The following is a 16,663-nucleotide window of genomic DNA, read 5'->3' as shown; positions in this document are numbered from 1 at the left end:
ACGCGCTATCTCAGAGTACAAAATTTTCATATGGAAAATTTAGAGTTCCATGATATCGGTTACAAGTAAGCAAAATAATAGTTATATTAGTAGAATTACATATTGTTCAAATTATATGGGTATTGTATATTGTATTGTATTTGTATGGTATTGACATATTATCGAAGTTTAGCTTCATTCTCAGTGATACCATTAGTTTTATAATAATTCTAATGTCTTCTTCAGAATATAGTAATTTGTTAACTGGTTCGGCATCAATACATCAATACATTATATTACATTGTCCAGTCCATCTCAGTCCAGCCGTCCGACACATCATCTTTCTTTCGGTTTGTAATTTAGAATTTGTTTAGTTAGTCGATTTGCACCCATTCTTTTTTCATTTTGTTTACTAAACCCACTCAGAAACGTCTGGTAAATTTAGTTATTAATTTTGGATTCGACTGGAAGTGATTGGAAGCTACCATACAAACAAACACGCGTATTCAACGCCAATATTAATTGTCAGTTAAAGAAAAAAAAGGCAGATATATAATAGTCTTAAGGGGAACGAAAAAAAAAGCGACAAGGAGAGAAAATTATAGAGAAACATACACGCATATGAAGTGGGGGTCGCAAACATGAAAGAGCAGCAAAAGGAGTATCAATATTAATAAAAAATCAATGGAGAAAACACATAAAAGTTTACCAGCAAATACATGAACGAATAGAAATCAAGATGAACATAATTTGGACAACCATCAATAATTGTTGGAGTGTATGCAATGAATGACAATGGGAACATAAGGAAAAAGATTTTTCATTGCACTAAAAGATGTATTGGAAAAGAGAAATGAAAAATAAGATATTCTACTAATTGAAAATTTTAACAGCCACATAGGAAATTAAGATGAAGATATAAAGGGACAACAATGGAAATCGGGTAATTGAAATATGTCGAGAATACGATTTGGCCATAACTAACACAAGATTTCAGCATAAAAACATAAATAGATACACACGGGAGGAACCTAGTAGAAACCAAAGAGCAAATATTGATTTAATAATAGTAAGAAAACCAGCAAAACAATAATATAAGATGTAACACTATACAGACAAACAGAATATACAAGTAACCACCGATCAGGACTATGAAAATTCATATATATGGGAATACGACAAAAAGACAATATCGAGAGAGATGAGGAGGTGCAAAAAATCGCAAGTACGAGGCATAAAGTAGAACTTATACAAGAATTTACTATTCGAACACTATATCTGAATAGGCTACAGATGAACGAAGAATGGATCCCAATAGAAATGTTGGTAATGCTCAATACCTAAAGGAAAAAATAAACAAAGCGGCAAACGAAATGCTGGGTATTGAACAACACAAGAATAAATATTTGAAGAAGTAAAGTGAGGACCTCGAAGAGATAGTTAAAAGGCAAAGAGATACGTTCCATAAATGGCTAAACGACAGAACTCCAAGAACACGAGAAGAATATGTTACTCTGAAACAACAAGTGAAACCAAGAATGAAGCTCGAAACGAAAGAATACTGGGAGAAAATGTGCAGAGACATAGACAATACAACAGGATACAACAGATCAATGGAAACATGGAAAGAAATAAAAAAAGAAATAATAAACGAAGTAAAAATATCATACAGATAATTACACCAAAGTAGTGGACAAAGCATTAAACAAAATTATTGCAGGAGAATAGACTGAAGTATATCTCACAAGGAAGAATTATTTTCACAAGTATATCTGTGACAATAATAACGGAGGGAGCCGAAAACACAGAGGAAGATATAACTAAAGCAATAAAGAAAGCCAAAAACAAAAAGCACAGACACCAGGGAATATAAAAATGGAATTTTCAAAAAAGGTAACAAAAGGTCAACAAATAACTATAGAGGGATCAGTGTAATGCCTTCAATAGTAAGAATTTTTCCACAGTTATAAAACAAAAAATAGAACAACACATAAACCATTATGGCGAAGAACAAGCCGGATTCCGAAAAGCCAGATGATGTCTAGATAATATATTCATCATGAGATAAGTGATAGAAAAGAACAAAGAGAAAAATACTGAAATACATAAATGACCTTTATCGACTTAGAGAAAGCATACGATAGCGTGTCCAAGAAAACTATGGGAAGGAATGAGAAACATGCACGTTAGAGAGAAACGAAAGATAGATAGAAATAAGATTGCTTAGATGTGAGTGACTAAAAAAGATACAATAATGGACTGAGATATTAGGAGAACTCTAGAGATGGCAACTCATAGAGAAATGTAGTTAGGGAAGCCGACTTCGCATGCATAGCAGTAAAATTAAAGATCGTCTTCTTTGTGAGCCGTGTTTGTTTTCAAGCAGTCGCTATCGTCGTATTAACAAGCTGATGAAATGTCTCATCAGCAGAAACAATTCCTCGACCGTTCTACCTGTCTATTGTCTAATACTGTCTAATTAATTGTCTAATAATAAAATAATATTATGCAGCCAGGAGAGTTGATTTCTTCTGACCCAGCCTTTTCCTTCGATTGTTAAAGGTACTGATGATGAAATAATAAAATAAGTAGGATATAATTACGGTTTTAAATAATAAAATATTTGTAAATAAATTATCTACATTATTGTTTATTTTTCGAACTTCAATGCCATTGTTACCATTGTTATCCTATTGTCTACGCTATAAATCATTTCTTAGAATTTTTCGCCATTGGACTTGAATTTAAATGAAGTAAGTTAAAATCAATATGATCCTATCTATTATACTGTTACGCTAGCCCTTGCTACGCTCCTGATCGAACCTTCGCATTGTTCGAAGAATTTACAAAAGAGTTACTGTTAATTACCAATTTTAAATTTATAATTTTGTCTGTTCTAGTTTTCTAGTAGGAGAAGATGGAAGAATCTATGAAGCTACTGGATGGCACAAAGTTGGGGCTCACACTAGAACTTATAATAGCAAATCACTCGGCTTAGCTTTTATTGGAAACTTTTCAGGTATGATGATGTTTTTAAATTTTGATTTAATTTTAGTCAAACTACCTACACAGTTGTTCACCTTCAATTCTTCATAGGATATATGAATGATACATATTGTTCGATTTATATCTACGGTCAACCTCATCATTTATTTGGTCCTATTTTATTCTGGGTCTGTTGTAGCTCTTTATCTGTACTCTCAGCAAGATTTTATAAACGATCAAATTACCGATTAAATAAAATCTTTTTTTTTTATTTTAGAAAAACGACCAAACAGTAAAGCATTAAAAGCAGCAAGAAATTTCATACAGTGTGCAGTGGAGCTTGGAGAAGTTGATAAAAATTACATCCTAATTGGAGCGAGACAAGTTAGCCAGACTGCTAGCCCCGGATTATATTTATACAACGACATAAAAGATTGGCCACATTTTCAAAGAAATCCGTAAATGACTACACTTCTCAAAACTACGTATAAAACGACTGATTACGTATTCAATTATACGATTAATTTATGTATATTATATTAATAAACTTTATTTTTAATTAATTGCAATTTGAATGAAAAAACTTACGTTTTACTTACTTTTATATAAACTATTATAAATTGGTTTGTTAGAAAATAAATAATAGTTATTCCAATTTTAATTACACATAGAATATCAACAATAACTTTACAGCTGAGGATATAAACACCTAGGAAGGAACCTTTACTATTCAAAGTATTTACTAGAATAGACATGTCTATAAGCACTATAGTGTGCCAATGGCTTACTGTTTTACAGAAATAACTTCGATCGGTAATCGTGCTAATGAAACTACCAAAAGTTCTTTGGGTGTGAGATTTGGATTTAAAGATGCAATTAAACTGACTTTGAATGCATTTTCTGCTAGCTCAATTTTCGCTGTAACAGAATACATACCCATACATGCCAAAAAAACCTTTTGTTCAAGAGCTGAAGGGCTGATCTTGCATAGGGGCAAAGTTACTAAGTTAACATGATTATCTTCACAATGTATAACTGCAGGAAGTGAACTGTATAATACATGGCTCTCGTTAAATTAACGGGGCATTACTATTTTTAGATGGATAAGTGTATAAATAATAACATTCAGATAAATAAAAGGTTTCATGAGATGCAGAAAGTCAAATTTCCTGTAGAGACATCATTGTAGAAGACATGATTCATCTTTTTTTTAGAGAAAATTCAAAGCCGGCGAAATATAAATTACAGCATTACTAATGCAGACTCAGCAGTTACAATTGCATCTGGTTCTGCACTAGAAATCATGCAGAGATTTTTTACCCTTAGGTGTACGTAACAACAAAGTCACACTGTAAAAATATATTAAAATTACCATTAGATAGGTAATAATAATAATTGAGTAATAAATATTTTTTTCATCTATAAGAGGAAGTAACACAATCTGTAATCTACTGTATAGGCAATATTATATACTCTAGTATAAAGAAGTAAAAATGTGTTATTTCACTACTATGAAAAAAAGTATGTTAATTTAGTAATTGACTATTACAAAATAGCTACAATTTTATTAAAACAATTATATTTTACTCACTAAAGTGGCAGAAAAAGAGAATTTTTTAAAATTTTCTGCACTCTTCCATTCCATCAAAAATTGACAGCCGACAAATTTAAATGTCAGTGAGACGTGAGACGAGACATCTGACATCTGACCTAACCCTACTTTTGGCATTTGATTTCAAAATGTTAACATTAAAACATTTTGAAAATACTTAACTGACTTATATACTACGAAAACATTAAATAGTTTTAACTTATTTTGTGATGTAATGTAACCAAATAAAGTATAATATGTACAAAGGTGTAATTTTAAATATTAGGTTACATAAAAGTCTAACCACACATACCACTAGTTTACTAAAGGTAACATTTTTATTAATATAGTGATATGTATGCCTAAATAATAATGTTTTTTTTAGCAATACAAATGTGGAGTAAACTTCGTTGTTCCCAGCACTTGTTATGTTAATAAAACAAACTCAAAATCATCACCTCCACTTCTTGTAGATATAGCAGACAATGGTGCATTACCTTTGTCAGAGTTATTACCTCACAAGCCGAAGGTTGCACCAGCTTGGCAAGTTACTCCATCCACCAACAGTTCCAACTTAGTAAAACATTATTTGAAACTGTCAAAAATTAGGCTTACATGTAATTATATGTTTTTTTTAATGTCATTAAGTTAATAGCACCAGTAGCTGATAATATGTGTGACACTGTGAGATTTAAAATAAAATATATAAATAAAAATAAATAAAATGTATAATAAAAATCTAAGTATACAATATTATATAATAATTCATTTAGTAATATTTTTAAGATATCTTCACTAACAGGTGAACTGTTTTCTTTAGATGTTATTTGTTTTCACTTCTGGTTATGCAATGTTTTTGAATTACTGTCTAGGTAATCACATATACCAGGTCACCTTTCACTATTGGACCCAAGAAGCTATTCCTATGGGTAGTTAAATGCTGAACAAGAATTAGCATTATTTACCAAAAATATATCATTTGGGTGAAAAGTTATCAAATATCCTACCTAATTATGATGCTTATATCTAAAAACACATAATAAATTTTCAACTACTGGTAGCTTTTTAGTAGATTTATATCATATTTTATTAAATTCATAATCTATTCTATTGTGTTTTAGCCCTTGTTGTGATAACATCTATGGCTGGTTATGCAGTAGCACCAGCTCCTTTTGAAATTACAACATTTTTGTTGTGTACTGTTGGTACTGGATTATTATCTGCAGCTGCAAATGCAACAAACCAATTCCATGAAGTGCCATTTGATGCACAGATGTCAAGAACAAAAAACAGAGTATTAGTTTGTGGAAAATTAACGTAATGTGTAGAAATTATTTACTTGGCACCATCTAATTTGGTTGTATTTTAGGCCTACACATTCAATGTTGTTTGCTGCTACTACAAGTATTACTGGATTGGGAATATTGTATTATGGGGTAAATGGTCTCACTGCCAGTTTAGGACTAACAAATTTAATTCTATATACATCAGTTTATACACCATTAAAAAGGATAAGTATTTTAAATACATGGGTTGGTTCTATAGGTAAGTATATAGTTTAGTTTAATTTTACACTCTTTCTATTTTAATTACAACTTATTTCTATTTTCCATATGTTTCTTTGTTTCAACATTGAATCATTATATTTTTCTTTTCTTTTAGTCAGAAGACTAATTTAATATTTAATATTATTTCAATTAACTCATTAATTTCAAATTTACTCTCTAGAATATTCATTCTATATTAATTTGAATGTTCATTAAATGTTTATCAACATATTTTTATTTTCTTGAAATGGCATATCAAAATTGTCTGTTATATTCTTTTCACTGTGTATAGAGCATTTCTTCCTTTGATAGTGCTGTTCTTATTATATTTAAAGACCACTAAAACATTGCCTGGTCCAAAATACATAATTACAATTCACAATTATAAAATCATGATTTTATTGTTCTTTTTCTTCTAAAATTATAGAAATTATATCTAACTTTAAAAATGTTACTTATGCTTACTCCTTATGTACATCTGTATTCAAGTTATTAAGTAAATCACTAAAAATATTGGACTAATCACCAAAATATTGTCATAATTATTCAAATTGATACAAATGATCAAATTTCGAAAATTGCTTACCTATGGGTTGTATAATGTATTTTAAATAAATTTAAATACTTAGTATATGAAAACATTATAATGAAAAAGCTATTGGAAGAAAGAATAAATCACTAATATTCCAAATAATATGAGACTGTTAGAAGGGTGGACATATACTTATATGTACTTGAAACTAAGCAAATGAAACTACTTAAATATGTCATGAATTACAAAGCTAGAGACAGCAAGAAAATTATGGAGAACTCATTTAAAAATTATAAATTAGACATAATCGTTGAGTAAAATTTTAAACATATGTTAACATTATACCAAAAAATATGGCAACACTGTTACGGTAGGTTACGTTCATTGTCCTAACTGAATCATCTGCCAAAATGTCATTTTAAGGCACTTCTCCTCATTTCACTAGTCCTCCCCTAATGTGTGTATACCGCTCGTTACTTCTTGATACAATGTGCTAGAAAGAGAGAGAACGAACAAGCCCAAGAGATCTTTCCGCCAACACGCGCGGGCCGGTATACTCGGTCTATGTTAATATATACATCTATGATTTGTGGGTCCATTGACCATATGAAATAATAAAACCCCTTTAACCAAAGTACATAATCAATAGTCTATTAGGAATAATTTTCACACCATTCTCCCTACCTTCCTTTCTGTAAAAGTTTTGTCATCTTTTAGTGTTATCAAAGGATTTTCTTTTATTTAGTCCATTACTTAATTTGGTTTTTCCATAATTTTCTGCAACATGAAATGTATGAAAACAAATGAATGAAACAATGAAAACATTATAATGAAAAAGCTATTGGAAGAAAGAATAAATCACTAATCTTCCAAATAATATGAGACTGTTAGAAGGGTGGACATATGCTTATATGTACTTGAAACTAAGCAAATGAAACTACTTAAATATGTCACATGAATTACAAAGCTAGAGACAGTAAGAAAATTATGGAGAACTCATGTAAAAATGATAAATTAGACATAATCGTTGAGTAAAATTTTAAACATATGTTAACATTATACAAAAAAATATGGCAACACTGTTACGGCAGGTTATGTTCATTGTCCTAACTTAATCATCTACCAAAACGCCATTTTAAGGCACTTCTCCTCATTTCACTAGTCCTCCCCTAACATGTGTATACCGCTCGTTACTTCTTGATACAATGTGCTAGAAAGAGACAGAACGAACAAGCCCAAGAGATCTTTTCGTCAACACGCGCGGCCGGTATACTCGGTCTATGTTAATATATACATTTATGATTTGTGGGTCCATTGACCATATGAAATAATAAAACCCCTTTAACCAAAGTACATAATCAATAGTCTATTAGGAATAATTTTCACACCATTCTCCCTACCTTCCTTTCTGTAAATGTTTTGTCAGTCTTTTAGTGTTATCAAAGGATTTTCTTTTATTTAGTCCATTACTTAATTTGGTTCTCCCATAATTTTCTGAATTACTTGTTTTTAACGAATAAAATTGTTTGACATACATAGATTAGTCACCCAAGAAATGCAAAATAATCTCAATATAATAAAAATATAGAAGAAAATATGGAAGCTTGGTGCTTCCATTAAGGAATAAAGGTAAAGTCATTTGTTACCAAAAGAAATTTTTGATAAACAGTCAACAGCTAAAACAATGTGACAACTTAAATATCTAGTATTAAATACCCTGTATTAAATAATAACATAAAAACCACAGTAAAAAGTAAGCAAATTAGCAGATTAAATTTAATCAATTATAATAATTATTTATTTGCATAACTGATATAAAAGTACTTAAAAATATACATATTATACTTTTTCTTTTCAGTTGGTGCCATACCTCCCTTAATGGGTTGGGCTGCTTGTGCAGATTCATTAGGACCTGGCGCATGGCTCATGGCCGCTCTCCTTTACAGTTGGCAATTTCCACATTTTAACGCCTTATCTTGGAATCTACGACCAGATTATTCAAGAGCAGGCTATAGGATGATGGCTGTAACTGATCCTGCACTTTGTAGGAGAGTCGCGTTAAGACATACTATTGCCATTCAAGCTATGTCTATGGCTGCTCCTCTCTTAGACACTACCAACTGGTGGTTTTTATTGGAGACTACCCCATTAAATATTTACTTTATTTATTTAGGTAAAGTATACTATCTAACATGTTATTTTAAATAAAATTATATTAGGCGCTTAGAAAAGAATGTTTCTGTAAAGGTATATTGTTATCGGGGTTATAGTGTATGGTCTGAAATTATTTGTTCCTTACATTTCATGTGCAATGGCGGCAGGTATCAAAGAAGATGCGGGAGCAAAGATTTAACTTCCTGTCGCTGCCGTTGTGTGTCCCCCGGAATCAATCGGTAATGAAATTTTCGTTACATCTAGGAAGATGTTTTGTGTATGTAGTGTAGAGAGTCACATCATGTTTAGATTCAAAACTTGTTCTTTTTGGTTAAAATTCATCGGGTGTTTTTGAATTTCAATAACTTTTCTGACCATATGTGGACACTAGTGTGATATTCTAAGTAAGCGCATGTGTTTCTGCTCTGTACTCTGAGATAGCGCGTAACTGATCTCTTCCAATGCTTTTTCTAAATGTTTGACGTCTTCTCCAAAATCTTCCGTTTTTCCCTATCATTTGTATAAAAAACAAAACCTTCGGTTTTTGGCGAAAATGTCTCCAAAGTATCGCGAGAAACACTCAAACGATTTTTGCTCCGGTGTGATTTTCTTCAAAAGCTGCATCCAACTTGCCCATAAATCTTCGGGTAAAAGAATGTAAACACTATTAATTGAGACGCCCACTATGGCTGCTATATCGTCGTATTTTATACTTCGATCATCCAATAATATACATATGACCACGTTTATAAACAGCAATCTCCCTTTAACCATTACAAATTATGGAGATGACTCCAATAGTAGTGCATGTAACTGTCCGTTAATTTGGTTGCCTTTTAAGTGAAAGTACTTGTCAGTTTTCCTTTTTCCTTAGGAGATTCTCTTTTCTACTGATATTTGGAGGTGTAATATGACTCAAAGCAGGAATCCATGAAGTAGGGTCATTTTTAATACATCCGCTGATAATCCTGATGATTTCTTCAGCCTTCAGTCACAGAAGTATTTACCAAGAACTATCAAATCTTCTGTCAATATGTTGCTTACGCCTTATATCGTGTTTGGCAGGCACCTAGTGCTAAGTCATCAGCATATGTATATTTCTTTGCCAACGTTGGAAGGATATCAGTTATATATAAATTGAAGAGAAGGGGCAAGCACTGATCCTTGACGAAGTTTATTTTGTAATTTCCTTACCCTGCTCTTACTGCCTGCAGTTATTATTTGAAAAGACCTATCGCACAACATATTGTTTAGTAGGGTAGCAACTCGGTTACACGGTATAGTATTGAGACATTTTAAGATAAACTATCGTGGTTTTTAAAATCCGTATAGAGACAAGCATCGAGAGATATTTAGAACGAAAAAAAAATTCGATAATATCTCATACACACTTTGTTTAAATTTAAAAATAGGAAGCGCGTACTAAAGACTCTATACTACACTTTTTCATATTCTAAAGGTGCCTATCTTCTTATGATGTTGATGACCACATTGACCCATCTTATTCTATTTACAGCAGCTTGAAATAAATCAGTTGAGGTTAGACCAGTCCGTTTCCTAAGATTGGCCAACCAGGATACACATCTGCGTCCAGGGCCTCTCTAAACCTCAATACTACACTTTTTATCCATATTAACATAATTTTTTGAAGTTATACTTCTATACGCGCGTTCGACGTTGGAAATTTGTACGGGAGTGAATCGACAAAATCATTACATATGTAAGATATAGGTAAGAGAGAGCCAGAAGATATATTTTCTCTCTTTTTCTTCCGAGAATAAAAATGTTCCTTTTGTAAATATATTTAATATTTATTAATATTATTATTATTTTATATTAATTCGATAGATATATACATTTGGCCAAAGTTGTTTACAAATAAGTATTCTTCCTGAAACTTCTATGATTCGTAATAACCTTTCCATTTTTGGAATACAATAAATAAATAAACACAAACCCAAAATACAGCCAAAAAACTGACATCTTAATAACGTTCTTGTCAAATAATGACATTGATTAGCCACCTTATTATTTAAGGTTACTGGTCGAATGAGTTGAAGCGCGGTATTTAGAACCAGAAGTCGCGAGTTCGATCCCAATGAGGGAATATATTTTTTTAATTATTATGTTCTAATTTTTGTCACTTTGGTTTTAAAAATCATAATATCTTTTTTAATATTGTTTCGATAATTTTATACACTATTTAATTTTCCAAACTATTTTATTTATCATTGAATATTTAGTACATATAGTAGTCATGGGCGTAGAAATGAAAGCGACAAATATAATTATTATTATTTTAAATTTCTTTTATGTATATGTTTATATGTATGGAGATAAATCTCAAAAAAGGTCGATTTTATGTTTAAATTAAGATTTTTTGGCGTTACTAGTGACGTTATCTATCTGGGAGAAAGAGTTATTCGTTCACCGAGAGTTAATTTAATAAGATTTTCACAATTTAGTGGGGATTTTGAAACGGTGCCACAAAGCATCAAAAAGTCCAGGGACCTAATGATTTATACAAGTGCTTTCAAGTAATATATTAATTTCTCCATGGTCCCATTTAAAAGTATCTTACAAAATGGCGTCAAGACGCTATTAATAAAACTGATGCTTAGTTCAGTTACCTAAAAATTTAGTAATTCAAGTTTTAAGGTTCAGAAAAGAGTTGTTTATGTTATTTCATTTTTTTTTCCACGTTAGCATATTGAATAAATTCATTCATTTTCGCCAGAATATATGATGAATATGTTGTAATTATCTCCATAATTTATGAGAACAAACTATATACTAAAATTTTTGGCCCTTTTAATATTTATTATTAAGGGCTCAATAGTTATTGTCTGTCTGTTTTTCTGCCTTTATGTGCTATAGCTATAAAGAAAAAACCCTAAAATTTTGATACTTGATACATAGCTTGGTCCCTAGGTCGAACCCTATTGAATTTCTTCTTCTTATTCTTTATAAGCAATTCTGCTTGTTCATTGGCGAATTAATACATCTACGGAAGGTTTTTTACTTTGGCTGTCCGATACTTCTGGTGACTTACCTCTTGCTATTTTGACGACACGGGTCTCCTCCATTCTGCTTATGGGGTTATTCCATTTTAATTTTTTCTATTTGTCTATTCGCTTATACACTGTACGGTACATTTTCTTCTAATGTCTTCGCTTCTCTTTCGATCTCTCAGCGTATTTCCTGTAACTCTTCTCAGTACTCTCACTCTCATCTCTGCCGTTTCCAGTAGCCTTTGTGTTGTGGCTGTGTCGGGTCTTGTTTCTGAGGCATATGTCATTATTGGTCTTACACTGACTTAATAAATTCTTGACTTCATCTCAGTGTTAATGTATCTGTTTCGCCATATAGTGTTATTAATTCATCCTGTCAGTCTATTTACTTTTTGCACTTGATTTCTCACTTCTTTGTCCAAGACTCCATAGCTGCACATTAGTATTAATGATATTTTATTTCCATTACTTTTCATCAAAATATTGACTCAATCCTTCATTTACTATACTCTTATTACAGGTCAAATGTTGTTTATATACAGCAAACGATGCACCATATACATATATATACCTAATTCTGTTTCTCTTTCTGGTCTCTCTTACCTATAGCATTACATATGTAATGATTGTGCAGATTGACTCCCATATAAATTTGTAACGGCGAACGCCTGTATAGAAGTTTAACTTCTACCTGCCACACCCTTTTTTTTTCTTTAACAAAGCTTGTTACTTCAAAATTTAAAATTATAATAGTAGTCATGTCAAAAACGAATGTGGATATTAATAAAAAAATTTAATTTTCAGCCTATAAATTTTACAAAGAGTCGTCAAGTGCTACCTCAAGGAAACTGTTCCGGTTTTCTTTAATTCATTTACCGTTAATAATGGTCCTATTTTTAATAAATAAAAAGAAGTGGTTTTTGTTTGAAGATCAGAAAACTGAAACAAATAGGACAGAGTTAGTGAGTGCGTAGTTAAAGTGATATATTGTTTCAAATAAAGTATTAGGTACAAATCCGTGTTTTTTATTTTTCCTCTACAAAATTGTTTTAATAAAAGAAACAAGCTCAATATTCAATTCAAAAAAGAACAAGATCAATATAACAAATATACAGGTATCGTTAATAAATAGAAATTACTTTGACAACAACTTTTGATGGATTACTTGTATAAGTATTAAATCTTGTTCAAGTACTTTATCATGAGATAAAAAGATAATAAATATTGTCATGCTGAGATAATAGCGATAAAAAAACCTAAATAAAGTCCTTTTACCCTATGACGGCCGATATGCAATTAAGATATGATCAGTGGGGCGTTAATATTTAATTCCGATCGCTTGAAAAGTAAAAATATTTAATTTCTTGTATTTTATGTTCAGTAATAATATTGGATTTTACTGTATCAGAGGCAAATAAAGTGAATATAATATGTATATACAGGGCGTGTTAAAAGAAGTGGGACGAAATATTTCGAATACTCGAAATTATTTGTTGATATCAAATGTTCATCAAGGTCTCTATTTTGCGTAGAGTGGAAATTATACGAATGGTTTTGCATGCAGTAAAATTGGAAAATACTTGCCAAGTTGCTGGTATGTCCAAATTTAAATAAAATACATCCAAGACTTTACTTTCTGCAGACACTGTATTAAATATAACCTTGAAACAAATGGGCACTAAATCACTTCTGAGTTTTCAGCAAAACTAAACTAAACTGTTGTCCAGTAATTAATACCAAAGCTCTTGGGAGTATGCAGTCCAGTAATTAGACCGAAGGTACTTTATCGTTTAACTAAAACACATCACAAAGTCGGAATTGAATTCCCGAAACACTTTTTTGTTACTTTATTTTTAGCAAACGATTTCTCCTATTCACTGTCCGATAGTTTACTATCAGAGTCGTCACTATCCGAATAATTAGAGGCCGGACCTCATCTGTAACTCGCTCCGTTTGAAAAGACTGAAAGAATATGTCTTCCGTATGTCTAATACAATTTTACCATTGTTCTGCCTTTATTTGTTCTAGCGATTCTTTCCATAAACTAACAACGCTAGCGTCATGTTGTTTTGGATGCATGTTTATCATAAAAATTTTTGGCTATACCCCAAATTAAGTCAATTTATTTAAGAGCCATTTGGTCAGTAACAAATTTCTTTTCAGTAACTTTTGAATTTTGTGTTTTCCACACCTTTGAAGTAAATCTAGTTTTAAAAATATGTCACTGTGATAAATTTTCTTTTTTGTCAACCACAACTTTATTTCTTCTTTTGTCCAGCTGCTTGAAGAAAATCTCTCTTCTACTCTTGAGTGGTAGGATGCAATATCCAACACTATTATGGATGGTCACTCCAATTTTTTTAACAAATTTTCTTCAAACCATTCTTCAAAAATATTTGCATCCATATTTCCATGGTAATCACCTGTATTCTTTGTGGACGAAAAAATTAAACTAGCGTCAGTAATAAAACCCTCATCATTTCCAGCATGAAGTATAATGTAGCGTTTACCATTACCGGAACGACTAGAAGAATAACATTTCGCGGTGCCATCTTGCCAGGATGATTTTGACATATTTCCTTTAGCGAAAATCAAAGTTTCATCTAAAAATACAACTTGCCTCGGACTATCAGACGTTATATTGTTCATGTATTTTCTTAAAAAAAATGCCACCGTTTTGAAACAACATTAGAGAGTTCATACAGTACTTGTCTATTATTTGTCTTTTTATATCGAAAATCTAAATATTTCATCACTCTCCACAAACTTGTTAAACTAATATCACACAGTTCCTTGTCTTTTATTTTTTGTAACTCAGCACTAATTGTTACATGTTCTTTGGTTTTATACATATTATATATAATATTTTTAATTGCAAGTTTAATTGACTGGTGCAGTTTTTGGATGTCGACGATTTCTCTTGCTTACTTTATTTATTTCATCCTCACTCATGTTATTAATTCTTCGGAATGTCCTCTCTGAGATTCCGCAAGCATCGCATGTGCGTTTCTGAACTGCCATAACAGATGTCAATGGACACATATTATTTTTTTTCCAAATTGAAATAACTTTTGACTTTCAGAACTAAACGCCGTTCTTCTGGAGATAACACTCTACGTTTCGACTGTATTTATTTTCTTCCAAATTGCTCATTTTACTTTAAAGTACCCCTTCACTACACTTATAAATAGGTACTTGTATACAACTACTACACCCTAAATAGGACAAGGGTTGCACAACAGACGAAACAATCGAACACAAATTATTTAACAACCAATGCTAAACAAGCATAAACACTGCATTGATTGTGATTGCAAAAACCGTTCGCATCTTTTAAATAAGATTTTTGCTGATTAGGTATTTTGCTAAATTAATAAATAACACCAATACAACCCACGACCATCAATTAATTTTTAACGATAAACAGAAGTGTAATATGATGACAAGTTTGAATCTGATCTACTTTGTCGATAACAGTGTCGTTGACAAAAAGATATTTTTAAATAACATTAATCATTTTTCAATGATTGTGTGGATTTAAGAAATACATTAGGTACTAAACTTTTTAAAGTGTGTATAAAGGAGATTACAATTTTTATAACACATGGTACTCCTTATTTTTCAAATATTATGTTCTTGTAAAGGCATAGCTTTGATTGTTGGGTAAACCTACATTATACGATACATCAGAAGAAATTAAAAAAAAAATTAACATGTAGAAATTCACTGTTTAAATAAATATTCCGTACCTACTCATACTATTGCAATAAAATATTAAAACCAATAAACGATAACTTGTTGAGCAGTGCTGGTTGAAACAAAAGAGCAGTAAAATGTTATTCATAAAGGTAGTGTAAAATATATCGCCGCTTATCTGGTCCGCTAGTAATAAAGTTTTTTTGTTACTTGGTGAAAAATTCTTCTAATTTAATCGTATCTGACTCATTTATATTGACAATTCATACATACATTATACATTTTAAAGTAGACGACTTTAAAATGATATTGCCAATATTGTTGAGTTGCGTTCCTGGGACGACTTTACTTGTAAGATAGTTCATTCGATTACATGAAATCAACTTTAACTTGAGAATATCCGTCAGAAAAAAATCATAGCATGTAATTCGTCTTTAAAAAGACAAACACATGCCACGATAACAGTAAAAATCTCCTGTTAGTGATTTCATAGTAAATTATGAGGGAAAAACCAGGAAAAAACCTCATAATACTATCCCGACATGGTAAGTATTTGGTCGTGCATTTAGTTTACTTTCAATAAACACCAAATTCTGATTTTATATGTTTGTTATTTAAAAAACATAAATAATGTATCCTCTATATGTTACCGACTTACTAATACTGGTATTTTCCTTTTATATATTGAGGATATGTAGAGTGGGGAAGGAATGTGAGATCATTCATACATTCAAAGAGGGCCGGCCAGGGAGAAGATTTTTTGGTTTCAAAATCTGAGAAGATGGTTCAACACGTGTACATCCGGACTTCCGAACAGCTGCCAGCAAAGTAAAGATAGTCATACTGATTGCAAACATCCGGAACGGAGAGATACTGTAAGAAAATTACCAAGGCTGGGTTTTACGACTCTGAGATAGCGCGTAGGAAGTTGTACCGACTCTTAAAAAGAATAAACTACTAAACTAAATAGTAAGAAATTGCCAACCTTTGAAATGAAAACGGCACTTGAAGAAAAATAAAAAAGGAAAAAATAAAAAACAATAATTAGTATTTACAATCTTTATTATAAATAATCCGATAAATTATTAATATTAGAAAATAACTAAATTTTTGAATCACATTCAAAAACTTTCCTAACATAAAAAATTAAAAACTCTGAGATAGCGCG

The 16,663-nt window shown here is 31.2% G+C and overlaps 2 protein-coding genes across 2 annotated transcripts; both read left to right on the top strand.

Moving 5' to 3' along the window:
- Window positions 1–18: 18 nt before the first annotated feature.
- LOC140432151 (peptidoglycan-recognition protein 2-like) lies at window positions 19–3,496 on the top strand. Its single transcript, XM_072519986.1, has 3 exons — window positions 19–65; window positions 2,880–2,998; window positions 3,242–3,496. Exons 1-3 carry the CDS (start codon window positions 31–33, stop codon window positions 3,424–3,426), a joined length of 339 nt encoding a protein of 112 aa, XP_072376087.1. The 5' UTR covers window positions 19–30; the 3' UTR covers window positions 3,427–3,496.
- Window positions 3,497–4,656: 1,160 nt separating this feature from the next.
- LOC140432150 (protoheme IX farnesyltransferase, mitochondrial-like) lies at window positions 4,657–12,814 on the top strand. The gene is made up of 6 exons (XM_072519985.1): window positions 4,657–4,884; window positions 4,941–5,172; window positions 5,677–5,872; window positions 5,925–6,100; window positions 8,493–8,807; window positions 12,604–12,814. Exons 1-6 carry the CDS (start codon window positions 4,813–4,815, stop codon window positions 12,771–12,773), a joined length of 1,161 nt encoding a protein of 386 aa, XP_072376086.1. The 5' UTR covers window positions 4,657–4,812; the 3' UTR covers window positions 12,774–12,814.
- The last annotated feature ends 3,849 nt before the right edge of the window (window positions 12,815–16,663 follow it).

The sequence above is a fragment of the Diabrotica undecimpunctata genome, unplaced genomic scaffold (assembly GCF_040954645.1).
Source record: "Diabrotica undecimpunctata isolate CICGRU unplaced genomic scaffold, icDiaUnde3 ctg00003040.1, whole genome shotgun sequence".
In the NCBI taxonomy this organism is placed as follows: Eukaryota; Metazoa; Arthropoda; class Insecta; order Coleoptera; family Chrysomelidae; genus Diabrotica; species Diabrotica undecimpunctata.
The sequence above is the reverse complement of the archived record's forward strand: the minus strand, read 5'-3'. Positions and strand labels throughout refer to the sequence as shown.

What these genes read in the sequence shown, in the direction of transcription:
- LOC140432151 (XM_072519986.1), top strand. Translation starts at nt 31, where the DNA reads ATGGAAAATTTAGAGTTCCATGATATCGGTTACAA. An exon ending in TTCCATGATATCGGTTACAA is followed by an intron (nt 66 to 2,879) that starts GTAAGCAAAATA and finishes TGTCTGTTCTAG; the next exon opens with TTTTCTAGTAGGAGAAGATG. An exon ending in TTTTATTGGAAACTTTTCAG is followed by an intron (nt 2,999 to 3,241) that starts GTATGATGATGT and finishes TTTTTATTTTAG; the next exon opens with AAAAACGACCAAACAGTAAA.
- LOC140432150 (XM_072519985.1), top strand. Translation starts at nt 4,813, where the DNA reads ATGTACAAAGGTGTAATTTTAAATATTAGGTTACATAAAAGTCTAACC. An exon ending in TTAGTTTGTGGAAAATTAAC is followed by an intron (nt 5,873 to 5,924) that starts GTAATGTGTAGA and finishes GTTGTATTTTAG; the next exon opens with GCCTACACATTCAATGTTGT. An exon ending in TATTTACTTTATTTATTTAG is followed by an intron (nt 8,808 to 12,603) that starts GTAAAGTATACT and finishes TTTAATTTTCAG; the next exon opens with CCTATAAATTTTACAAAGAG.